This window comes from Pseudorasbora parva, chromosome 9 (genome assembly GCF_024679245.1).
Source record: "Pseudorasbora parva isolate DD20220531a chromosome 9, ASM2467924v1, whole genome shotgun sequence".
NCBI lineage: Eukaryota > Metazoa > Chordata > Actinopteri > Cypriniformes > Gobionidae > Pseudorasbora > Pseudorasbora parva.
In genome coordinates, this window is record NC_090180.1 from 19,148,048 (window position 1) to 19,175,941 (window position 27,894).

Consider the following 27,894-nt stretch of genomic DNA (forward strand, 5'->3'; position numbering starts at 1 on the left):
AATATATTTTTTAATTCCCTTTTGAAGTACATTACAGAGCTCAGTCAATACAATACATTGCAATATAATGTCACATGATAACAGACCATCAGAAATTCATCCTCTTCTGATCATAACAAACACAACATTCCAAAAGAACACACTATCCTATGTCAAGTTAGCTAAAAACCACCTGCATGCTGTGAGCACTACTGGAGCAATGTTATATGGGCAAGTGAGACAAAGTTTATCTGTTATCTAATTATACACAGCGTGATGTTTTGATAAAAACGGCGCATACCAACAACAAAACCTCATCTACAACTGTGAGGCATATGTCTGCAGAGTGGATCTGCTCTGATGCCCAAGGGGCTGGACTGCCTAAATCACTGAGGGACCAATGCATTTTAAGTTGTACAGTGGATTGTCAAGACATGATCTAAAACTCATGCAGTATGACCACAATCCAAAACACAGAAGTAAATCAACAACAGAATTCTCAAATTGCATAAATTAAAATGGCTAAGTGGTCAAAGCTCTGAGCTCAATTTGATTTAAATGCTGTGGTGTGATCTGGAACAGAACATTCATGAAGCATCCCAACAATACACATCAGCCAAAACTATTTTGTAAATTTCAATGGGCCAGATAACATCCTTTCACCACAAAAAAAATGAGAAGCTGTTGCCATTATCACCAATAAAAGTGATTTAATATGACAAGTCTTAGGCTTAAAGGGATAGTTCACTGTAAAATGAAAACTTTGTCATAATTGAGTCACCCGCAAGTCATTTCTAACCTGTTTTACATTCGTTCTTCTGTGGAGCATAATAGAAGATATTTTGAGAAATGTCTGATGTTGTTTCTTTCTCCATATAATGGAAGTCTATGGTGGAAGTCACTCTGGTTAACAACATTCCTCAAAATATCTTCAATCTGGCGATACAATATGTATCACGATACTGGGGTTACGATACGATATATTGCGATATTGTAAGAAAATGTTTTTAATTATTTTTTTAGAAAGATTCATTTAAAAGAATAAAGAACACAACCATATGCATAAAACATGACAAATACCTGTTTATTTAATTAATACAGTATAATTTATATCACTAATCACTATTTTGTGCAATCTTAAAGTAAAGGGAAATAGTAAAGTGACTGCAGGATTCTTTATGTGGACATGTTTTAAAGGTTCACAGTATGGCAGTTTTTCATTCCTAACCTATTTAGCAACAGAAAGTGCATATCATTCCATGACTGTTTGTTTTAACAGCCTACTGTACTCTGTCCATTTCTTTTACTGTCTATGCATCCATATCCACATCGCTATGATCAGATGCTTTCATTCTGCTGCCACCGCTGTCAATTTTGGTGTGTTCATTTTTTTACTGAGAGGAAAATGTGCTATATTCTATCGAAACGCTTCTCAGCAGCGAGGATGACGTCGGGATTTTAAGCGAGCTCTCTGATTCAGTGTTTCCCAAGTAGGCTACTGGATTTTAACTTGGCCTATTTTGCAAACAAAATTCTCAAAATGAGAATTTTCGATTTCCTTAGTGGCTTCTTTGTAGCTGAAGCCAAAATGAGTCTACACTTCAGCTGTGTAAACCGCGGGGGCAGAATAATTCTATCGTCTTGTGAGGTTTGCTAATGCTAATGCACACACACACATCACCTTGCGCTTCTCCGGTTCTACATCAGTTACGTTGTGAGATAACACTGCCATCTAGCGGTTGGGTTGTATACACAGTCTGTAGTTTAATTCGAACACAAAGCGAGGAGTCTTGGATGTAAATAAATAAATAAATAAATAAATATCTATACAGTGTTTTTGAGAATCAATACAGTATCGCCAAACATAATATCGCGATGTTCAGGTGTATCGATATTTTCATACACCTCTAACCACAACTGTAAAATGTATTGTTTTGTATTCATGTTTTATATATTTTTTTAAATTAGGTTTTAAAATCCAATTTAAGCACATAAATATATATTTGTGGCAATTTAGTTGCAACTAGCAATTTAGTTAGCAATTTAGTGATAAAACTTGTGTTTGATGTTTATTATCGACATGATGTCAATGAATCCAAGGTGCCATTCAAAAGCGAACCACTCTTTAAGCTCACCTACAATAAAATAAAGTTCACAGACATTGATGTCAGCACTGTGGCTGTGATAAAGTGCACAAAAAGGGAGTAGATAACAAAATCAGTCTTTAATAAATCCAACAAGGTCACACTCAGGAGATAACCAGGAGAAATCACACAACTAAAGATGACACGGAAAAATGAAAAGAGGAAACTGAGTTAAAATACACAGAGATAACAAGGTGACTAAACAACAGGTGAATGTAATCCAATCAGAACTCATAGAAACTAACTAGCAAAAAAGAACTCACGCAAATCAGAATGAAAACGAAACCAAAACAGAAAGACACCGTTACAGGTACAGGACGGCGATGATGGTGGGAGGAGACGGGAGCATGAGGAACCAGATGGGGACCCAGACCGCAGCCGGAGTAAAGGCCCATGGTGGAGCCGATGGAGCTGTAGACCAAGGTGGAGCCGTAAGGACAACGATCCCAGGTGTTCTGAGGGAAGGAGGAGCCAAGGTGGAGCCGATTGATCATAAAGCCAAAGTTGAGTGATTGACTCAGCGGCTGGAAGCAAAGCCAGAGGATCCTCTTGCCAAGGTGGAGCTGGAGACCAGAAGACCTGAGGCAGATCCACACAGCAGAGTGGATTCAGAGGAAGAGCTGGAGGACAAAGGAGGCAGGGCTAAGGTACTGCCTTTTGTAGACAGAGAACGTGGATCTTTGGAGACACAGGAGACTGAAATCAACAGCTGGGGAGGACAGGCAGAGACACAGGAGACTTGGAGCTAAGCGGGACCAGCGTAGATACAGGAGACTTGAAGCTCACCCTCAGCAATGGGAGTGTGGAGTGTGGTCATGCCCTTGAATTCCATGAGCACACTCATGACAAGGACAATGTCGGTGGCTCACACACCTTGCCAGACTCTCGTGGGGCTTGTGCTCCAGGATGATCGGCTTAGGTGTTGACGATGGCACCGGTACTGCAGCAGGCTCGGGCTCCGTGTTGCGGTAGGCTCTGGCATAGGCCCCATCCAGGGTGTGCTGGGCTCTGGGCCTGGAGTGGCGCAGGTGTTGTCTTCCTCAACAGAGCAGATAATGAATGGGGATCCGCAGTTCACCAGCACCCACTCCACAAAGGCAGCAAATGCCCCTCCAGGACCATCAAGTTTTAAAATCTCTGGATAATAATATGGTACTCCATATACCACCAATGCTATATTACATAACTATATTAAGCAGATCTTAAATATAGCAACAATATAAATAGCACACAGTAAAACAAAAAATATATATTTTGCCACTTTTTGCCAGAGTCAATATTATCTGCATTACTTTTTTTAAACATCTTGCGGCATAAATGTAACTAATGCAACAGAAACATCTCCTTTTGATTAGCAATTTGTTCATTTGTGTTAAATAAGAGGCTATTTTGCGGAGGAATGTGTTGATTTTGAAATCATGCTGAGCGCTGCTTGTCTGTGGCAGAAGGCAACAGAGTTGTCTTGGCGCCAGTGCACAGTCTTCACACAAACAAGTGCTTCAATCTATCGCTTAAGGCTGTTGCAGAGACTCTTCATTCGTTCTGGTGAAATCACAAAACAAAATACACACAAATGTGTCCTGCTCTTGATAATCACTCAATTACTGATAACTGATGATCTTTTTATGAGAAAAAAAAAATATTCAAGGGCAGATTAGAATCCAAAACCTCTGGCACACTTAACAAAAATTGCACAACCAGTTCATTAGGACTCACCAATGTTAAATTCTGATCTACGCATTTATTTACTAATGTAAATACTATAAAGCCACCACCTATTTTTAACTTTTTTTACTCTTATAAAATAAAATGTGACAGCAGCGTTATCGTTGATTAGATCGTCGATTAGACATTTTGATTTGAATTTACAGTATCAATCAATCAATCAACTTTATTTATATAGCACTTTTACAATCACGATTGTGTCAAAGCAGCTTCACAGTGTCAAACAGGATAATATTGCATCAAAATTAGATTTGGCTGTACAGTCGTTCTGGAGAAAACAGTGATGTAGCGATGACTCAAACGAAAATGTGCAATATATATTTCCAACTTTTTCCTCCTCAACTCTCTGTACTCCAGTGAGGGTGAGCTGATCTTTAGGATGCCACTTCCTGTGGGCCCGTGGCTGAAGGTGAAGGAAGCAGGAGTGACTGAAGTTCTTCTGGAGGAATTTGTCCTGAAGCCTCTACTGGCCTTGAACTCCTTGAGTCCTACAGCAGAGCTTTACCGGCTGAAGAGGAAAATAATGGACAGTCCGGTCAACTGTGAGTTATTGAGTGCTGAGCTCTTATGGGCCTTCAAACACATGTTTTCTAGCTCTAGACCACTAATTGAGTGGATCTAGACCTCTGGCATTTTCCTTCTTCAGATGCATTTTCTATTCATGATATGGAAATTACTATTTAAAGAGATAGTTGGCTGAAAATTTCAAGTCCGACCATCACCACCATATAATTTCAAACCTATTTGACCAAAAAAAAAAAAAATGCTTTTAGTCATAGTTTAAGAACCAGCTTTAGCCAGTCATTGTCATATATTTTATAAACCACGTTTAATATTATATATTTAATATTTGCATTTCCTGTAATCATTCATCCTTATTTTTGTAAATGTGTCAAACACATCTTATTTTTTCTTTTGTAATATTTCATAAATTAACATTAAGTTAATTGTATTTAGGCTATTCATGTTCTACAGATGAAAAAGTGAAACTGCAATATATATATATATATATATATATATATATATATATATATATATATATATATATATATATATATATATTTATGCTTTATGCTTTAATTATATTTGAGGAAATACAGTTCCTTAAATATCTGCTCTTCTGTAAATTGAAGTTAGTTTACAGTGTTAGCAGTCTCATTAAACAGAATTGGGAGCATTGTACATTTACTAGACTGGTAAAACGAAAATTAAATTAAAATATACAAATGACATTTTAAATAACTTCTGTTTCTGATTATATTTTTTGTATATATCTAATTAATCAGATTGTGTGTGTATATATATATATATATATATATATATATATATATATATATATATATATATATATATATATATATATAAACACTTAAATGTATCTGATATGATAAACAGAGCTGAGTTATCTCATACTCATGACCGGTAAAGGGGAAATGGCACCGGCATCTGTGTCCCATTATAATAAAAGTCCCTGCTCGTGAGCCTTGTGTTGCATAACAATCGCTCCAGCGGCCTTGCTCAGCTCCACAACACTTGCTCCTGCTCTTCTTCATACTACAGTAATGTTAATAATTGCATCCATGAACATGATTTCTGCCCGAATCCTATCCCGATTCTTTTCCACCGGCTGTGAGGTGTAGACCACATGTCCCAAGATTCTGAGCTCAAACCTAGCGTCATCTAAATACGCCTTTGTTTTGAATAGGCGCCCTGTAGCGGACTGAAAAATTACATAATGCAGCTTTAAGTATAATCGGTGGTGCATCTACCAACCAATAAAAAGTGAAAAAGGGCAACCCACTAACTTTGTTTTGGTAAGCCTTTTCCTTCTTATCTTAACTCATCTTGTTAACCTCACCCCAGTGCAGTGCTTCAGTTGTTGTTTGTCGGTCGTTGTTCTTACATAGTGAAGCTTTAAAGGGAATGGGAGATGATTGCTTTATTGCACATTATGTCCAAAACACACCCATGATGACTCATTAAGTGGATAGATACAACTCTTTTGGACCATGCACCAGGTGCGCAGATCCTTTTTTTCAACATGTCCTTCAACCAATACGCCTATATAGGACGTTTGTCACTTCCTTGAAATACGACCCATAGAAGCGTTTACTAAAGTTGCGCCCCTATCGACAATATTTTAATTAATTAAATACGACGTGCAGGACCGTTTTCTAAAGTTGTGCTACTATTGACTGCAGGACGCTTTCATTTTAAAGCATTTTTCCCTTTTATCTGCGTAACATTTCAGGTTTTGTATAGCTCAGTTGGTAATGCATTACGCTACACAACAACAACATGTGATCATGCGATCGTGAGTTTGATCCCAGGGAACACGTGCTCATAAAGTGTGTATGCACTATAAATCACTGGGTAGGTTTAGGAATGGGGTGGGTGTAGTTGTAAATAAAAAAATTAAAAAAAATTGCTAAATGGAAATATGACAAATGGTGGTAAAAAGTCCACACATTGCATTAAAATGAATACGCATTTTGATTGGTAACGACAGTCATACGTCATTTCATGACGTCAGACATGACATGACACTGTCATTATATTAAAGTCATGCGCCCTTCCAACTAGAGGGCGCATGACTTTAAAACGTAAATATAGGTCGTAATAAGGAGCTTGAAAAACGACCTATAGAGTCATATTTTTTTGGAGGACAGGTTGCTTTTTTTCCGTTGTTAAACTAGAAAAAGTGGATTCGGACATGCCCTAAGTGCACCTGTGCCTTGCGCTTTAGATCACATGATCAGATCTTTGAAATAGGGCCCTTTAAGTGTGTTGAGTTTAGAGTTTAGTGTTGAGTTTAAAATGTTTGAGCAAGTTGTTAAGTGTTTCCCCAGTTTTAGTTGACATGTAGTTGAACATTAATGAGGGTTAGTTGACATGTAGTTGAACATTAATGAGGGTTAGTTGACATGTAGTTGAACATTAATGAGGGTTAGTTGACATGTAGTTGAACATTAATGAGGGTTAGTTGACATGTAGTTGAACATTAATGAGGGTTAGTTGACATGTAGTTGCAAAGTTACTGATCGTTAGTAGAATGTCAATAATGGACTAATAAAAAAAAAGTGACACCCAAACATAAGCACCCAAACATAGAGGTTTTGAACATAAATGATGACAGAAGCAAATGACTAATTTTATAGGTGAATTTTCTCTGTTTCATCTAATCTGTCTTTGTACTTTATTTCGTCTTTCCAGATCAGGCATTTCTAGTGGCAGATGTCTATTTGGTGTCATTTGATGGACATCTGCTCAAACTCCCAGCTTCCTGTGACTTCATCCTAGCAGCTGATGTCATCAAGCACACGTTCAGCATTGCACTCAAATCTTTCAGGTTTAAACGTCGCTCGCTTGAGGTGCAAATGCAAAACACAATGATTGCAATTCACCCAAATGGAGAGGTACATCTTGTTGTTCTTTTGATAGCTAATTTAGAAACTTTTTCTGAAAAATTAAATATGATCTAATTAATCAGATTTAAAAAAAAATCCATTTTAGGTGGAGATTAATTGCCACATAACAAACATACCATATGCTAACCATGAAGTGACTATCAGAAAGGATGGCAACATGATTGAGGTGTCCAATGAGAGAGGACTTCGTGTCTCATGTGACCCTCATCTAGAAGTTTGCAGTGCGATCCTAGATGGATGGCTTCACGGTAAGATCACTAGCTTTGTTTACTACATTACTTCCAGAACTATTTTTTAGCAATAATATTTTGCTAAAACTCTTACAAGGCACTCTTTTTGACCAGAGCTCTGACGGTATATGGTACTATTTGATAGACAGAGAGATGATAGACAGGCAGACAGGAAGGCATATAGACAGACAGACAGCCACAAATAGAAAGACAAACAGACATACCGACACAGACAGATGATAGACAGACTGACACAGGCAGACGATAGATAGACAGACAGACAGACAGACAGATGATTATAGCAGACAATGATAGACATGGACAGACGTACATGCAGAGAGACATGGATGGATGGATGGATGGATGGATGGATGGATGGATGGATGGATGGATGGATGGATGGACGGACAGACGATAGACAGAAAGACAGGCATGCAGACAGACAGACACAGATAGACTGTTACGGGTTAACAGCTTATGACCCAAGACCAGTGGTGAAAAATGAAGACCAAGAGTCAGGAGTCTAATTAATTAAAATAAAAAATTACTTAAGAACAGTTTGCAGTTTCTAAAGCAGAAGCCAGCTTCAAGTCTCACAAGGAGTTTCAAGTCTCACTGCGTGCCCTCTGTCACCGCCTCGTTGCCCCGCCCTATCGTACATACAATTGACCTATTGGTAAGCCCCGCCCCCCTTAGTTACCGTTGCTAACTCGGACAAACAAACGGATTTGCTATGTCTTACAATTGCTGCCTCTCAATTTGCCTACTTATACTACGTCCTAAAATTATGTACTCTTTTGTGAAGAAAAAGTATATACTTTTGAATGTGTAGCAGAAAAGTAAGCAAGCTTCGGAACATACTACTTCGCCATCTTTAACGGATTCTGTCGCTTAGTTACGAGCATCCCGTCACCGTTTAACTGCCCTGTAAGTCATCGTCAGATTTGTCAGAGTTCAAATCCTCCACATTCAGTTTAATCTCTTACCGTATCGGAGAGAAATGTAGCCGCACATTGATCTGCCATTTGTGTGTCTTAAATGCAGAGACTCTCACTAATTACTTAAAATGCAGAGACTCTCTCAATGTGTTTGCAGTTGAAATATGATGATGCATTTTAAACCACACGTGTCATTACAAAAGTTCACAATGCTGCTGTAGGTGAAATATAATGTGGAGAACACTGAATAAATATCTTTTAGTCAGGTAAAATACTGATAGTTGGTCTCTCAAACCCCTTTCATCTAACCTCTCTACTTAACCGTCGGACTCGCACAGCCGTCATGTTTGTAGTTTTTAACGCTTTTTATCCGCGTTTGTAGTTCTAATTGAATCCTCGCAATGGGTTGTGGACAATATCAGCCGTTAAGTGTGTGCATCGATCCGTACTACTTCAAATTTGGACCGGGAATAGTAAACCATCCGGGCATCTTTGGAATACTCTTTTCAACATACTACAATTTGGGACATACTAATTCTATTTTCGAATACTATTTAGTAGGGGTGTCCCCGACTAAGGATTTACACATTCGAATCATAATTTTTGAATCTCTCTATGGTCGACCAATAGTCGAATCATCTATGTGTGTGTAAACCATAGACCAGAAAAAAATAAACGGTATAAACGGGTTGGGAAAGGCAGGACACTAGTCAGTAGGAGGCTAAGACTATTTTTATTTTACTTTACACACGGCACACAGCCACCACTTTTAATAAAGTGATCAAAACTACTCTACACTACACATTCGTAAATTAACCGTTCTCTCATAACATTTAAATGCCGCAATCGAAACACAGAACATCACACAAATATATAAAAGAACATTTTGATAAATAAACCTAAAAAAATACCTGCCTAGAGAGGAAAAGAACACTTCGAGCTCGTTTATATGCACATTCTTAAGCCGATTGTGCCTATGGGGGTCGCACACCAGACTGAAGCTCAGCGCCGTGTCTCACACCAGGCAGAAGTGAACATTATATCCGCGCAAGCTCAATTTTGAATCGACTTTTGACAGAAGAGCTGCACGATGAGTGTATCTTGTAGCACAGGGTGAAATCAGTATGTACATTCACGATTTGAGGGAAATATACATTTAATCACGCGGACAGCGCGTCGAATGCCACCGTCGGTGTATTTGTGTTTGATTTTTAAAGGCACGCGCGTCCGGTGCGAAGCTCAGTGCCCTTAAAGGGGCGATCGTTCAGCGCTGCGACACGTCTTTATAACACTAATATTGAGCACCACCATATTGCCAAAATGGTATGATCCTCGTTTCATAACACCCGCAAAGATTCGACCACGAGATCAGTGGTCGAATCCGGTCCTGCATATCGATGCATCGAATCTTCGAATATTAGGGGTCACCCCTACTATTTAGTATGAATAGTATGTGAATTGGGACACAGGGCAAGACAAGTCAGTGTCAAAACCTCATCCCAAGATGTTTTTGGACACAACATGTAACGTATACCCTGTCTGAAGAATGACAACACATTACTAATGGTTTATACTGAAGTTTATTACATCGTTTTTCACTCCAAAAAATCATCGTAAGAGCTGAACAAACAAAGCATGCGCATTAACGTCTCATTCACAAACTCTCTCATTATTATTAACATACACAGCAAATTACACAAAACACTCATACAACTAACAATAAACAAACATACACAGACCATGTGCCTTTTCGGGGGGAGTACAGTTTAAAACTGGTAAATCTGTATCTGCAAAACAACTCCAATAAAATGCGTGCAAGCTCTCCCTTTCACTATCCGTAAACTATAATACCCATCAAAATAGTCCCTCAACTATAGTAAGACATATAATGTAAACCTTAAACATATTTAAACTCAAAGAAATAACAAAAATGTTGGTAACACTTTATAATAACTCACGCTATGAAGCATTAATAAAGCATTAGTAAATAGTTAGTTCATCATTTATAAAGCATTAATTTACATTAATAGGCAGTTTATAAATACAACTATAAATGCTATATTCTTGATTTATAATTATATGTATAATGTGTTTAATAATTTCACACTTTATAAATGATCAATTTATCATTTCGAAATTAAGTATTACATTATTTACATACCCGTTATTTAGGAGTTGTCAGTGGTTCATATGATCATTTAGAAAGTGTAAGTAAAGGGTTAATAAATTATTTAAAAGAAACATTTATACATCTTACTATTTGGACATATAGTAGTAGTTACTCAGTGTGTTAATAAATGCTTTATTAACATGTTTTCCTACTGTAGTGCATGATTAATTCAGGTAGTTATAAAATATTTAGTAGTTGCCAGTTAACTATTTCTGTGAGCTCATCTAAAGTGAGGACTATTTATGCCTCGTAAGGCTTTTACAAAGCCTTACGTACATTTTAATAGTTTATTAACCCTTTACTTACACTTTCTAAATGATCATATGAACCACTGACGACAACTAAATAACTACTCTGTAAATAATGTAATACTTAATTTAGGAATGATAAATTGATAATTTATAAAGTAGGAAAATACAATTATTAAACACATTATAGATATGCTTATAAATCAAGAACAAAGCATTTATATCTGTATTTATAAACTGCCTATTAATGTCTATTAATGCTTTATAAATGATTAATTAACTATTTACTAATGCTTTACTAATGACTTCAAAGTGTGTAGTTATTATAAAGTGTTACCAAAATGGGTAGAAAAACAAACTAAAGATAAAGAAGAACACAAGGATAGGCCTCATTATAATCACAGACGATTAGCTAACATCCAGGATCAACACTGTTCATTTGCCACAGGGTTAGGTTCAATTAATTTAGGCTACATGTAACCATCTTAATAAGGAGAGATGCACTGAATGTAGTCCATTGTTTATGTGTTTTTGATCTAACTTACACCGTTACGTGACGTATAACAGTTAGTTACCTATCACCAGTGATGGGAATAACGGCGTTATAGATAAACCGCGTTACTAATGGTGTTAATTTTTTCAGTAACGAATAATCAAACGAATTACTGTTTCCCCCGTTACAACGCCGTTACCGTTACTGAGAATAAAATGCGGCGTTACTATAATTGCGCTCTCTGTCAGCGGACCTGCAGCTGTGTGTGTGTGTGTGAGTGTGTGACACACGCACGCGCGCATGCGAACAGCGATCAGGAGTCAGATGCAGAGCGACATCATGTCCAATGACTTCAAAGGTAGCTTTCGCAAACTGGAAGTATAAGCACTACTTGTCCCTCGTTGAGGTGAAAGGTAAGAATGTTTATTTAATGTGCAACTTGCCCAGGAAGTCTCTCTCCACGTCGGTAAACGCAATTGATAACCTGAGCTCCGCTGCCAAAGGATTAGACAGACCCACGATATTAAAGCAACCAAAACTAGGTTTTTCTCATGAGAAAATGGATAAGCCCGCCATACAAACAAGACTTGAGAGCACTTCTTGTTAAACTGTTTACTTTTGTGAGGAAGAAAATACTTCAAGCAGGCTATGTCTACCAGTTGTGTGACTAATATATTTATTATTATTATTAATTTTCTATTTTTGGTAGACTTTTTTTAAGGAGCATCTTTTTAGATTTATTTGATGGCCAGTTGGGGTCTGTGCAATAAATATTACAGTTCTAAACAATCTATTTAGTTTTATTGTTCCACTATATTACTGATATTTATAATAATGTATTGAATTTGATAGATGTGTCTCTCACATTGTCCCACAGCAACATTAAAATAGTGTAGATTAGTGTACAATATTGTATAATAATAATTTATTCTATTTAGTGTCCATTTCATTCATTTAACATTTAATATTGGGGACATCCCAGTTATTTTACATATTTAAACATTTAAAAAAAAGTTATAAACACTTGTCTGTTCTACTCATTTCAACTGACTTGTGAAAATCAAAATTATATGACTTATAGCTACTTTTTTTTTTTTACAGTAACGCAAATAGTTACTTTCCCTGGTAACGAGTTACTTTTATTATAGAGTAATTCAGTTACTTACTCAGTTACTTTTTGGAGCAAGTAGTGAGTAACTATAACTAATTACTTTTTTAAAGTAATGTTCCCAACACTGCAAACTATCACTAACTTTAATTGTAACAAACCAAGCATGAAACCAAAAAAATCCTCTCAGGATACCTGGAATGAGTGTATGGAATGAGTACCCCAGGAACATCATTTAACCATTTTTGTAGCAGAAACACCATCAACCCGATGAGAGCATCAGATTGTCCAATGTTCCTCTATGGCGCTGAAACCTAAAGATATCCAAGTTCCAGGGCCCGTACAACTGATGCTCAAATGCTATTGGCTCATCTGCGTTCAAGGGGAGGTGCTTACCGATAGGTCAATTGTCCCAACAGTTATACTGTTATCAAGGTCTATCCACGTCATTGCTGCAATGTGGATGGTTCTGATTGGTTAAGAGACAATGCACAGTCATGGTAAATTTCCACACATGTCAGTTAATCTTATGCACGTCTCCATAGATGTGTCACTTGTTGATGCTTTCACCCCAGAATTAGGCCCATAGTGACCTTCCAGGTCTGGAGCAGGCGCCAGCTTACCCAGAACAACAATTCCACCCATCTTAGAGGGTGTACCACACCCATTGTACACCATTCTCGACACTAATCTGTAACCTAGAATATTGCGCACATACACAGATACACAGTCTCTCCAAGTTCAAGTTATAACCAAAACATATTGATGACATGCGCTTTTTCTCAGTGAGAGGTACAGACAATAGTACAGGCAATATTCATCTTGATTTTTTAGTGTTTCAGTAAAAGCAAATACAAAATGAATAAAATATGATAAATTAAATTAAAGACAAATCCATATTTCATATCCGGAAGCTGGGGTAAGTGAGCAAACACTGTTTTTTGCACTCCTGACATGTTAGGCAGTGAATTTCAGAAACCCCCTTTCAAGAAGACAGACAGACAGATTGACAGATAGATAGATAGATAGATAGATAGATAGATAGATAGATAGATAGATAGATAGATAGATAGATAGATAGATAGATAGATAGATAGATAGATAGATAGATAGATAGATAGATAGATAGATAGATAGATAGACATGTTATAAAGTTATGATTCATCTCTGAGCTGGCTGGTTTAGTTCAAGGCCTAGAATTAGAAATAAAAGAAATAAAAGTGGTTATGAAAAAAATCTATGTGAAAACTTCTTGAACCAAGGAAAGTGTTCAGTTTCTGTTGTGTTAATGTGACGTGTTTACAAATTTAATGGCATTTAAAATTACTGCTGCCTATAAAAGTAATCTCTGGTTGCGGTGACTCATTCTAATGCATCATGGTCTAACATGTTATTTTAATACATTGTTTTTTCAGGAGTGTCCACTGGTTTTTTAGGAACCAATGATAATGAGGCAGCTAACGAGCTTCTTCTGCCAGATGGCTCCCACACACACAGCGTTCTTCAGTTTACTCACAGCTGGCAGGTAGTGAAAGAAACTTGTGAGGAATCTACACCTGTTTAGCATATGATATAAAACAGACACGAACCACAGCACTATATCTATTACTTTGCTTCATATGTACTTAGTCTGTTCATGCTTTTTTGTATTTCAAGTCATTTACTAGTCATGTCAATCTGAACAATAATTTCTTCCATTGAACAAAAATGTGAAGCTTTGGTGAATGTTCACATAGCTCTTATCCATTCAGTAACACAATCTACAGCAGAAGTAGACGAGAATAGTGAACACACTAGAAAACACCATAACAATAAAAGAATGTTCATGTTTATTTGAGGTAAATCATGACAACTCTCCAAATAGATTCAGCATGTTATATGGCAATGTAAATGTATTTGGCGGACTGGATCTGCTACACTGATGCTGCTGATTATTGCTGCTTCTGTCACATACTGCTCTGCTCTGACACGGAGGATGAGTATTCAAATGCAGCTTTATTAGGGCAAACCAGAATCATAATACATAAAACAGGCAATATAGGTAAAAACACTGGGCGGATATCCCAAAAAGACAACAGGCAGAAAAACACAGGTAAAAAGGTAAATCCAGGAAACCAGGCAGAAAGTCAAAATCAAAACACGGGTAAACAGAGGGAGAGTGCTCAGAAATGCAGTGTGACACTTACATGACTTTGCAACGATTGAGTGAAATATTGGATTTATATAGGCAGAGTTTAAAGGGATACTTCACCGCTTTTTCAAATTAAACTATGTTATTCCCTTAAATAAAACGAGTTGATACATACCTTTCTCGTCTCAGTGCGTACACTTAATCTCTCTGACGCGCGGTGACGATCTGATAGTATTTAGCTTAGCCCACTAAGCCCAGTTCATTCACTACGGTACCAAACAGAGATCAAATTAGAAGCAACCAAACACCTCCACGTTTTCCCTTTAAATTTAAATACAGTTACACGAATAGTTGAACGATCAAGTATGGTGACACAAAACATGGTGCTTTTGTTAGCGGGTTAAAATCGAACTATAATGTATGGCGGAGTAGCACTTCTGACTACTGAGTACTTCGACTCGGTGCAGTAAAAAGTCCTAGCTGAAAAATCCTCCCTTTCATCTCCCCCTCACTCTCTCATTTCTGTCAATAGGGGGGAGGGGGAGATGTCAGGGAGGATGTTTCAGCCGGGACTTTTTACTGCGCTGAGTCGAAGTACTCTATTCCGCCATACATTATAGTTCTCCTTTTTAATTCGCTTAGAAAAGCTCCACGTTTTATTTTGTGTCACCATACTAGGTCGTTCAACTATTCGTGTGCCCTCTGTTGAATATCATGGGCACTCCAGCTGGTGGAAATGACACAGCCCCCCTTTTAAGGATTATTTTCCAGACGCTCCTCAACCAGTCACATAAACCCAGGAGGGAGGTGTAGAGGACCCAGTGGCAGGATGGAGGGTCAGGTCTATGGTGTGGAGGCAAGACTGAGGAGAAGCTGGCAAGGCAGGTTGCCATGGTTGAGCAGGCCTCTATGCCCATAGCAGTGCAAAGATTGCATGGACGACCTCCTTGGTCATGTCCGGGCAGACAGAAACTTCAGGGACAAACTCAGTGGTCATGTCAGGGTCAATAGAGAGTACAGGGTTTGGAATGACCTTTGTGGTTGTGTCATAGCGGACCGAGAGTACCTGAGCAGATGCCACCACTTCGGAAGGTACTAAAGAAGCGTTTGTGGCTCAGACACATAGAATAGCTATCGCCGTGACTGGGAATGCAATCAACGGTGGGATAACCTCCAGACCCTCTATTATTGGATCTGGAAGCATTGGATTTGAAGACAATGTTGGGACTACTGAGATGCCAGCAGCTCACACGGACATTAGCGCTGGGTCTGAAAACTGGAAAGGCAGATAATTCAAAAAGACAACCAGGCAGAAAAACACAGGCAAACAGGGAAATCCGGGAAACCAGGCGAAGTCAAACCCAAAATAAAAGTAACCAGAGGGAGAGCACACATACATGCATTGTGACACTTACAAGACTTTGCAACGAATTAATAAAAATACAGGGTTTATATAGGCAGAGTTTAACAATACAGACATAGCTGAACATAATCACAACGTAATGAGTCGAGGCAATTAAATAAAGATCATGATCTTTTAGCGATGGATAGATTAGGGTGGTCAAGCCTCTAGTGGATACCATGGGTGTGACAGCTGTGGCTGCAGAGCAAGTGCGGCTTTGCTTCTGCTAATATATGTACATAGATCTGCACTGAGGATGTAAAATCTGCTGCAGCTGCATGAATAGAGATCAAGGCAGGTGGATCTGGGGGAGGTGTTTCAGAGGTAGGCTACACTGATGCAGGGACTCCCCAACAGCAAACACTGAACCAGACTATTTAAATGTTGAGCAAGCATTCTCACTGGCTGCAGGATCAGCAGAGGCCAATCAGCTTGTGCCATGTTGTGCTGCATGTGAAGAATTATCTGTTTATCACCAGACCAAGCTCAATTGCTCTGGGAGTATGCTCTGTATTTTCTAGTGCACAAGAAGCGTGATAAACAAGCATTATTCAAATGACTCTGTACACAATTGGATAGTCCTTCAACCAATCAGACCACAAGAGGCGTGATCAACAGGCAACAACCCATTGCTTCCCTATCTTGCTTCTCATCGTGTTAAACCGGCCAATAGCGCACCAGATGGATAACCCAGTCAGTTATTGGTTCCCTCAAAAGTGTAACAGAAGCAGTAGAAATCAATGTATGGGTTTCCAGACTGAGTTACAGGGCGAAATCAAATCATCGGCAGATCAAGCTAGGTTTAGCCAGTCTATGTAAAGGATAGATTAGCCTGCGCCCTCTATAGAGTTACTGCCCTCTATTTCATTTCTGAACTACGTCTGTAAATTTGTAGTAATTTTGTTATGTTTTTCCCATTTTATATATATATATATATATATATATATATATATATATATATATTATTTTTTTAATTTAGGTTTAATTTATTTTCATTTTATTTTTTGATTTTATTTATTTCCAGTTGACTTTGATTTGATTTAATGAACTTTATTAATCCAGAGGGAAATTTACACATCACAGCAGCACATACCACACAATATAATAATAATAAAAGCTTAAAGCATTTTGCAAAATGCAAAAACATTTACAACAACAATTATTTTCTGGTATCAGTTCTGCATGGCATTATGGTTATATACAAACAATTGATTGTATACTATAATCTATCATCTTGTATAGCACTGATTGTATCGTCTAATAGCACTGGAGACTTGGAAGTAAATGCCCATGGCTAGGATTGGATACGATTTGCATATTTAATGAGCTTCAGCTCCCCTGCAGGTTCAAATGAGGGAGAGGAGAGATTGTTGTGAAAGCGGCAACCGGAATGATTATCTGGATCACAGGGCTCGTAAACGTCTTTATCAAACAAACAAAATTATTTATTTCTCATCCACCCGCGATTGATTGGACTATTATTTTTATTTTACACATAGCCCGCACGATCGGTCGATATATGCGTGCACACACGTGCGTGCGCGCGCCACCCTTCAAATGTCAACTCGAGAGAGACAACAGTATGCTAGAAATCTAGACGCACCCAAGCGGCAGCAAATCTAATCTGCCCGCGAGTGTCGTCTAGCAACTCTCAATACCCTTCTGAGCTGTAATCGCTTAACTCTTGCCGGGCCAATCACATCGTGTATAGAGTCGGTGGGTGGGGCCATAATGACGACGGTTGAGTTGCGTTAGTGTGCTTCTAGTAAACACAGAAACTGGCGAACGGAAGACTTGGAGTTAAGCTTTTCTCTGAGAAAAGAACAAAGAACGGCACTGAAGTCATTCTTAAAAAGGGAACATGTGTTCGTAGTTTTGCCGACTGGATACGGCAAATGTTTAATCTATCAACAAGCTCTGCTTCACCTTCGTTGCTCTGGTTGGTTGTAGCGCTATCCTATCGCGTGCAGAGGGAGTTTGAAACAAGGTTATTATAGTTTTGCTTTTTGAAATTAGTTTTTATTTTATTATCGTTTTCAATTTTGCTACAAATTTCAGTTTAGTTTTAGTTAGTTTTACAAATGGTTTTGCTAGTTTTAGTTTAGTTTTTATTTTGCAAATACATTTCTATTTAGTTTTTATTTATTTAGTTTCAGTTTTAGTTTTAGTAATTATAGTTTAGCAGAGTTACCAAAATGAAGTGTAGAGTTTAATCTTACTAAACATCCTTAAGTGAAATAACTTGATAAACGAGCATTATTGTTTATACCCAGGAAGGTCTTACAAAACATGCGTAAAGTTGGCTCTTCACCTTTGAGCAAAAAAGCTTGAGGCAAACTATGACCTATATAAACAACGATCTGGAGATTAAAAATTAAATTATATTTTGATATTAAAAAATTATATTTGATATTTTGACATAGGCTAATACTCAGAGGATCTATCTTAAAGAACAAAATAAATGCATCGTAAAATATAAAAGTAAAAATTATAAATTCCAGACAAACTTATTCATAACAAAGATGAAATATTGTTAAACAATTAAAAGCTTATTTTAATTTCTTCAGTAGTACAATGTAGGCTAGCAGTGTAAGACCACAGCTAAAGTCATCTGAATACAGCCAACACACACTGTTGTGCTGTGTGTGTGTGTGTGTGTGTGTGTGTGTGTGTGTGTGTGTGTGTTTGTGTGTTTGTGTGTGTGTGTGTGTGTGTGTGTGTGTGTGTGTGTGTGTGTGTGTGTGTGTGTGTGTGTGTGTGTGTGTGTGTGTGTGTGTGTGTGTGTGTTGCTATAATTGTAAAGGGGACCAATGTCCTCATTTATCTAGTAAAATATTATGATAACTTTATTATTATTTATAAGCCTTTTTAACTAGTGAGGACCAGTCAAATGTCCTCACTAGTTAAAAAGGCTTATAAATCTGCCAAAATATGTTTTTATTTAAATCTATTGTTTTGCACGTTCTTGGGATGGGTAGGTTTAGGGATAGGGATTGGGTTAGGGGATATAAAATATAATTAACCTGATATAAAATCATTGGAAGTCCATGCAATGTCCTCACTTATATAGTGAAACAAACGTGTGTGTGTGTGTGTGTGTGTGTGTGTCCTGGTATTCCCACTTTGTGGGGAAATGTCTCCACACAGATAATAATATTATTAGTAGTAAATGATTATGATAACACCTTTGAGCCTGTCAATATAATGCAAACATGAAATCTCAAACGCACAGTAGGCTAGTAACGTTATTTGCTACTATAGTTGCTGACTTTTGCGCCTGCGTCTCTCGTCGCGTAAGAAACGGCATTCTAAAACAGTGAGCTTAAGTTAAAAGAAGTTCAACGTGCGTCTCATTACCTTGTGTTATTTCCCATTTCACTGCCACGGACGCATTGATTCTTTGTGAACTGCCGTTTAGGACTAGCGATGTGTTGACTGTCTGCACGCGTCCGTCACAGGACAGCGGTAATCTCCTCAGATGACTTCACGCGCAGTAGCGCAACATACAGACACTCCCTCAACCGCCACAGTCAGATTTTATACCACATTAAATAGAGCTTATTAATAACGAAAACAAATATTTCTTTTTGCTAATTATTATTTTATTTCAGTTAGTTTTTTAGTAAGAGTAGTTAGTTTCGTTTAGTTTTAGTTTTTTATTTTTTCAGATTTTTTAATTTTATTTCAGTTTACGAAAATGTTTTTTGACCAATAGTTTTAGTCTTAGTTTCAGTTTTCGTTTACGAAAATAACCTTGGTTTGAAAGACAACCGTTTATCCCGCCCCTCGGATTGAGCCCTGTCAATGGTGAGTTTCCAGACCAAACATCTTAATGTGGGTCTGGCTTGTCAGGCTAAGACAACAGCACAGATCAAGAAAAAAATATTATGAGATTAATCGGCCTGCCGGGCTTTGCGAGCCCTGGCCCATACGTGTCTAGCTTGAGAAAGGTATGTTTCTGTTAGACACATACACATAAGCAAAACGATCTATAACAATGCAATACTCTCACATATAAAAACATGTTTTTAAAAATAAAGTTCAACCACACATTCCTAATATTAGGATCCGAAGGAAGCTTATGCAGTGACTGTGTTCTCCCACAACCAGGAATAGCGCAATATCTTGCTATCTTCCTCAGCATGTTTATTGTTGTTGGCTATCTAGCATGAGCCGATCACCTCCATGAGTCGGTGGGTAGGGCTACTGGATTAGACGTTCTGTAGAGGTGTGCTGGGCCTGGTGTCTATAAAAGCTTTTCTTAGACGATATTCTTATATTACCATGACCTTTTATACAGTGCCCCCTTGAACTTTGCGACCTTTTGCCACATTTCAGGCTTCAAACATAAAGATATAAAAGTGTAATTTTTTGAGAAGAATCAACAACAAGTGGGACACTTAATGGGGTACTTCAGCGCTGGGAAGATGAATCTGTATTTAAACTGGGTCATTTATGTAGTAGAAATGTGAAATTATTTTTGAATTTGGTGCCTTCTAGACTGTGAAAAGACAGAAAATGTATTTTTGTCTCATGGGGATGAAAGACTACAATTCCCAGAATGCTTCGCTGCCCTGTGAGGCCATTCCCAAAGCCACCGCTACTGGATTACAGTGACTGAGTTCAGAAAGTACAATTAAATACTGAACGTGTGTTCAATATAACGATCGAGTTGCCACGTGAGTCTCACAGCAGGAGTCAGATTACATTTAACGTCATAAATGAGCTGATGAGCTCTCGTGATGAGAGCTGAGGTAAACGCAACCACATTCGCGGCATACATTCACAACGCATTTTCAGTTAATGCCTTTGGAAGCTTAACTTTCATAGAAATTAATTTGAGAAGTTAAAACACTTACATTGCTCAGCATCCGTTTAAATTAATGCCTGTATCTGAGCTGTGCTGTAAGTGTGATCTCCATTCCCCATGCACGAGTTGAAAACATGAGGAAATGGCTCCCTCTGCTGGCTGTAGTCTTTAGCCTCTGGGCAAACATTCCTCTCGTGACGCAAATATCGTCAATTTGCGTCACGAGAGGAATTTTTCCAGAAATAAAATGCATAAATCTCTCATCTCAGGGGGATATAAGAGGGGGGAGCATGGTCATTTGAATATACTCCTGGGTTTCTACTGATACAAAGCCATATGCTAATCGCTGAAGTAACCCTTTAAGTTAATACTTTGTAGCGCCACCTTTTGCTGCGATTACAGCTGTAAGTCGCTTGGGGTATGTCTATCAGTTTTGCACATCGAGAGACCCATTCCTCCTTGCAGAACAGCTCGAACTCAGTGAGGTTGGATGGAGAGCGTTTGTGAACAGCAGTTTTCAGTTCTTTCCACAGATTCCTGATTGGATTCAGGTCTGGACTTTGACTTGGCCATTCTAACACCTGGATATGTTTATTTTTGAACCATTCCATTGTAGATTTTGCTTTATGTTTTGGATCATTGTCTTGTTGGAAGACAAATCTCCGTCCCAGTCTCAGGTCTTTTGCAGACTTCATCAGGTTTTCTTCCAGAATGGTCCTGTATTTGGCTCCATCCATCTTCCTATCAATTTCAACCATCTTCCCTGTTCCTGCTGAAGAAAAGCAGGCCCAAACCATGATGCTGCCACCACCATGTTTGACAGTGGGGATGGTGTGTTCAGGGTGATGAGCTGGGTTGCTTTTACGCCAAACATAATGTTTTGCATTGTTGCCAAAAAGTTCCATTTTGGTTTCATCTGACCAGAGCACCTTCTTCCTTCTACGTTTGGTGTGTCTCCCAGGTGGCTGGCTTGTGACAAACTTTAAACAACACTTTTTATGGATATCTTTAAGAAATGGCTTTCTTCTTGCCACTCTTCCATAAAGGCCAGATTTGTGCAGTATACGACTGATTGTTGTCCTATGGACAGAGTCTCCCACCTCAGCTGTAGATCTCTGCAGTTCCTCCAGAGTGATCATGGGCCTCTTGGCTGCATCTCTGATCAGTTTAGAGTGGGGCGGCCAGGGCTTGGTAGATTTGCAGTGGTCACTTGCACAGTGCTACTTGGGATGTTTAAGCTTGGGAAATCTTTTTGTATCCAAATCCGGCTTTAAACTTCTCCACAACAGTATCTCGGACCTGCCTGGAGTGTTCTTTGTTCTTTATGATGCTCTCTGCGCTTTAAACGGACCTCTGAGACTATCACAGTGCAGGTGCATTTATACGGAGACTTGATTACACACAAGTGGATTCTATTTATCATCATTAGTCATTTAGGTCAACATTGGATCATTCAGAGATCCTCACTGAACTTCTGGAGAGAGTTTGCTGCACTGAAAGTATAGGGGCCGAATAATTTTGCATGCCCAATTTTTCAGTATTTGATTTGTTAAAAAAGTTTGAAATATCCAATAAATTTCATTCCACTTCATGATTGTGTCCCACTTGTTGTTGATTCTTCACATAAAATTACAGTTTTATATCTTTATGTTTGAAGCCTGAAATGTGGCAAAAGGTCGCAAAGTTCAAGGGGGCCGAATACTTTCGCAAGGCACTGTATATCAAAAGCTCAAGGGAAAGTTGTTTTTTCAATTCATCACCCCTTTAATAATTGTATTGATTTGACAAGGCAACATTTCTAATTTGCATTTCATTTTAACTAATATTTATATTTTATTTTATTTCAGATTGATTTAGTTATAGTAGTTTAGTTTAATTCAGTAATTCGAAATGTTTTTAATAGTTTTGGTTAATGGTAAGAACCCTGATTTGCTGTTACATATTTTCAAACTTTGGAACCTTTGTGGTTCAGTATGGAAAAAGGACAGTGTCAAAATTAATCAAAACATCTCCACAGGAGAGAAACATTTCATGCTGATTTGGAATGGCATGAGGTGACTAAAGTGTGTGTGTCTCTAATTTGATATTTTTGTGCCCTTTGTTTTTAGGTGGACCCGGAATGTGCCAGCAGAACAGCTGAAATCTGTCAGAACGCCACTGCCGACTCCCTGTCGTGCAAATTTCTGTTCTCCTCCACAAATTCTCCTCTGAGCCCCTGTTTCAGAGTGGTAACTACTGTACTCTTTTCCCTCCCACTCAAAGACATGTGCTAACTATTACAAGCCAGTGTATATAAAGATCCCTTTGATTAGATTGATCAAAAGACATCCACTCCTTGGGGGAAGTAAGGAAATGAAAAAGAGATTGAAAGAATGCAGTAGTAAACAACACAATGAAGTTCAGATGAAGAATTCTCTCTGTGTCACACTATTTTTATTTTAACACTGCGCTTATGAGTGTTCATTTTTGGGGGTTTCTGTATTTTTTTAGGTGGATCCTGTGCAGTTCATGCTGAAGTGCGATGGATTGATGTGCATACGTGATGAGCATGCAGATGTTTCCAGACCAGCCTTTTGCACACTGGCCTTTGCTTATATCCATCTATGTCATAGAAACTATGTTCCACTGGAGCTGCCAGTGCAGTGCGGTCAGTATTCTCTCTTCTCATGACGACTGCACAAAATCTATAACCGTATTTTAAATGGATAACCACTAGGACTGGTGGTCATCTAAAATCACATTGAGGTTAATTTGACAAATACTGTGGTCGTAATTTGATCTACGGCATGGCGAGCATTTAATATTGCTGTTGACTGGATATCAAAACTAAAAGAAATAAAAAGCAATAAAATCACAATGAAACAGCAAGTGTCTTTTAAAAAAAGAAAGGAAAAAAATATATATTTCCGTAGCATTCGCGTTGTATCTGGGCTTAAAAGTAGACTCAGATTACTCCTTCTCCTCCTCCTTCTTTACCCCCCCCCCCTTTCTTCTCCTTCACCTCCTCCTTCTTTTTTCCTCCTCCTTCTTCATCTTCATCTTCTCTTTCTCTTCTCCTTCTCCTACACCTCTTTCTCCTCTTCTACCTTCTCCTACCCCTCTTATTTCTCCTCCTACTCCTTATTCTTCTTCCTTCTCTTCCACCTTTTCTTCTCCTTTTTCATCTCCTCCTTCTGTTCTTCCTCCTTCTCTTTTTCCTTCTACTACTTCTTCTCCTCCATCTCATCCATCTCCACTTCTTCCTCCTTCACTTCCTCTTCTTCTTCTCCTCATTATTCTTATTTTCCTTCTCCTCCACTCTCTTTCATTTATCCTCTTCCTCTTTCTTTTTCTCCTTTTTCTTCATCTCCTCCTCCTCCTTCTTTTTCTTCTTCATTATCATCTCATTCTCTTTCTTCTCCTCATCCTCCTAGCTGAATGCACCACATTCTCAAAGCCAACAGAACTCATGCTGAGACATTTGTTTGGTTCAAGCACATATTGCTGTCCATTCTTTGGCCAATTGAACTGATGAAAACATTGTCAACATTCTTCTCACCCCCTCTTCTCCTTCACCACCTCCTCGTCCTCCTCCTTCTTCTCCTTCTCCCTTTCCTCCTTCTCCACCTTTTTCTTTTCCTTCACCTCTTCCTTCTTTTGCTTCCTTATCATCTCCTTCTCATTCTCCTCCTTCTCCTTCTCCTCTTAGCCAAATGCACCACATGCTCAAAGCCAACTGAACTTGTGCTGAGACATTTGTGTGGTTCAAACACAAACTGTGATCTATTCTGTAGTCACTTGAACTGATTAAAAGCATTGTGTCATGAACACTGATTTTATTCATTTAATTAAATCACTGCCTTTTGCTAAAGTGTTCACAATATTCATAATTCTTGTGATTTAATTTCAGCGTAAGAGGTGCCTGGTTTACTGCAGCTAAGCTGTGATTCCAGTACGGACCGAAAGTGTCAGCTGACCAGTTTGAAATATGAACAGGGATGTACACAAATCATTACTGTTAGTGTCTTTATTACTAACACTATTATTATTTGTATTATTATTATTATTATAACCTTCTATGACGAATTACAGAGTGAAGTTAATTTGCCACCTTTCACTCTTAAAAACAAAGGTTCCAAAGGGAGTTTTCACAGGCATGTCATAGAGGAACCATTACATGTTTTGTTTCCTAAATAACCTTTCAGTAAAAAGTCCTTGAAGCATTTTTTTCTTCTTAATGTGATGAACATTTGAATAATCTAAAGAACCTTCTCCATTATAAATAACCCTTTGTCACTGAAAAAATTCAGTATATAATATAATGCATACACTCTTAAAAACAAACGTTCTTTATTGGGATTGATGGTTCTATAAAAAATCGGTCACTAATTAATATACAGTGTATGCACTATTTTCTAAATGGATTTGTAAAGTTAGAAACCGGTACATAAGTATAATTTAATATTTTTTATTGTTGTTATTTAATTGTTTTTAACACATTACATGTTGGTAAATATTCATGTGAATTACTAGTACTAACAGTAACTAGCCTTTGTTTAATTACAAGCAGCTCAACAAAATAATTACACAGGTAAAGGTATTTGCACAGTACTTTGTTACTGAATATATTTAATTCAGTAATTGGAATAAAGAGAACTGTGTTTCTTATAAATTAATCAGCAACTAACTCAAAAGATTAAACACTGCACAGCTTAATTAAGTTATGGATGTTCATTTCAAAAAGTTGATCTAAATTATCTGCCTATGATAACTTATAATAATTAAAATCCTCCTGTAAGCTTAAATGTGCATTATCTCTCTACATTGTATTTGATTCCCTGCCAATAAAAGCCTCATAGATCTTTCTGTATTAAAGTGATGGTATCCAAACCCATTAGTTATATCTGCATACAGACTGCATGTGGGAGACATTTGGCTTGTGTCCTCCTGTTACTCTTTGAAGCGGAATGCATGACAGGTTTTCCAGACATGACGTATGGCAGAAAGGTTCCTCTTACCGAATGATCTCGTGAGGATCATGTAAGATTTGTCAAATCACTATGAAAACTCTAATGTGTGTTTCGTAGAATATATCCATAACAGATATTTATGATACTCAAGATGATGAATCTGTGGTCTAGTTCTGTCTTCCTACAGATAATTCATGTGAAAGTTTATTTTTAAATATTACACAGTTTGTAGAAGGGTCAGGGATGAGTGGTTGTAAATAATCACAGTGAAATCTAACAGTTATTTAACAAAGTTCATAAAAAGTTCATGAACCCCTGGTAGAAGTTAATGTGAATAAGCATTTTACAGTACCTTACTCCCTTCCCTTTGTTGATGTAATTTTTCTAATGACCCTCTATCCAAGTCCTTACAACAACGACAACAACAAAAGAAACAAAGAAGTGGTTACACTTTATTTTAAAGTGTCCTTAGGTGTACTGAGTAATATAAATACGGGGGGGGGGGGGGGGGGTTATCTATAGAGTAGTATTGCATCCTTCATATCTCTGAAAAGTCTTTAATTTTATCATATTTATAAAAGAAAGATACACTGTACGGAGTCTTTCCGAATAAAACCGAGCAGCTGGGGACATATGGTGTGGACGGAGCTAAAAAGTAGAAAACGTGGAAAAAATTGTCCTAAATAAACAATGGTTATCAATCATATTCAGCCTTACATATATGATCCAGAATCAGATCCAGGGGCTGAAATTGAAGAGGAGCAGCAGCTACAACGACTAAAGCAGGGTGTCTCTGTAGTGGTGTTATGTACTGTAATTGAATATATTTGCTTAACGGCTTGTGTAAACTTTGAATTTCTACTTGGATTTTATCGTCGTAAAAAATTGTATTTGCCCGTTTTAAAAGGTGTACATGTGGGAAGTGCACATCGTATGCTCCATTGATAAATTAACTGTACGTGATCTTGTTGTTTACTTGATATGCACTTATTCGGCGATAGCCAACAGCTCACAGACACATTACAACACATTACCATGAACCTTAATCGCTGGGCCGCTCAATATTTCAGCATTAGATGATCAGCAAATCCTGACTTTAACTAGGCTTTGTTTATAAAACAATCATTGGCCAAAATAGAGGGAACAAACTGAACAGAGTTGTCTAAACACACTTCTTTGGTGACATTGTTGATTTTGAAGTCCTGTGACCTGTGCAGCGCAGCCGGTGACTTCCCTAAAGCTGAGCAAAGCACGTTGTTGTGCGTGCTTTGCGCACTCTGGTACCAGGACGCCCTGGCGGTGCTGGAGTCTTCCCTCGACTCAGGACGGGAGGTGGAGTCCACTCTGGACTGGACACGGTAGGTGGAGTCCACTGTGGACTGGAGACAGGAGGCGGAGTCCACTCTGGACTGGAGACATCTGGACTGGAGACAGGAGGCGGAGTCCTCTCTGGACTGGAGACAGGAGGCGGAGTCCACTCTGGACTGGAGACAAGAGGCGGAGTCCACTCTGGACTGGAGACAGGAGGCGGAGTCCTCTCTGGACTGGAGACAGGAGGCGGAGTCCACTCTGGACTGGAGACAGGAGGCGGAGTCCTCTCTGGACTGGAGACAGGAGGCGGAGTCCTCTCTGGACTGGAGACAGGAGGCGGAGTCCTCTCTGGACTGGAGACAGGAGGCGGAGTCCACTCTGGACTGGAGACATCTGGACTGGAGACAGGAGGCGGAGTCCTCTCTGGACTGGAGACAAGAGGCGGAGTCCACTCTGGACTGGAGACATCTGGACTGGAGACAGGAGGCGGAGTCCTCTCTGGACTGGAGACAGGAGGCGGAGTCCACTCTGGACTGGAGAAAAGAGGCGGAGTCCACACTGGACCAGAGTCCTGCACAGGTCCGATTTTGTAAATCCGCACCTGCCTGTACCCGTGGTGCGTTAAACCGCATCCGACCCGTTTTCCAACATGGAGCACTAATTAAAATCTGCACCCGACCCGACCTGCTTAAAATAAGAAATGCTGTCTCCAGTCCAGAAATGGTGGAGGCCATCTGGGCCAAAGACGAGGGCTATGGTGTGACCGCGGCCAACTTGGCCAGGTACGAGTGCTCTGGCATCTTAGGCCGGGGTAAAAGGTTTCAGGTG

General features: G+C 38.6%; 1 protein-coding gene across 1 annotated transcript in view; it reads left to right on the forward strand.

Moving 5' to 3' along the window:
* Window positions 1-25,654, forward strand: part of LOC137089401 (uncharacterized) — a 126,218-nt gene extending 100,564 nt beyond the window's left edge. Inside the window, exons 57-63 of the mRNA XM_067452980.1 lie at window positions 4,206-4,390; window positions 7,062-7,264; window positions 7,362-7,524; window positions 13,879-13,988; window positions 22,915-23,034; window positions 23,297-23,453; window positions 24,696-25,654. Coding sequence (XP_067309081.1) covers window positions 4,206-4,390; window positions 7,062-7,264; window positions 7,362-7,524; window positions 13,879-13,988; window positions 22,915-23,034; window positions 23,297-23,453; window positions 24,696-24,700 — 943 coding nt within the window. The 3' untranslated portion in view covers window positions 24,701-25,654. The remainder of the gene's footprint in view (window positions 1-4,205; window positions 4,391-7,061; window positions 7,265-7,361; window positions 7,525-13,878; window positions 13,989-22,914; window positions 23,035-23,296; window positions 23,454-24,695) is intronic.
* The last annotated feature ends 2,240 nt before the right edge of the window (window positions 25,655-27,894 follow it).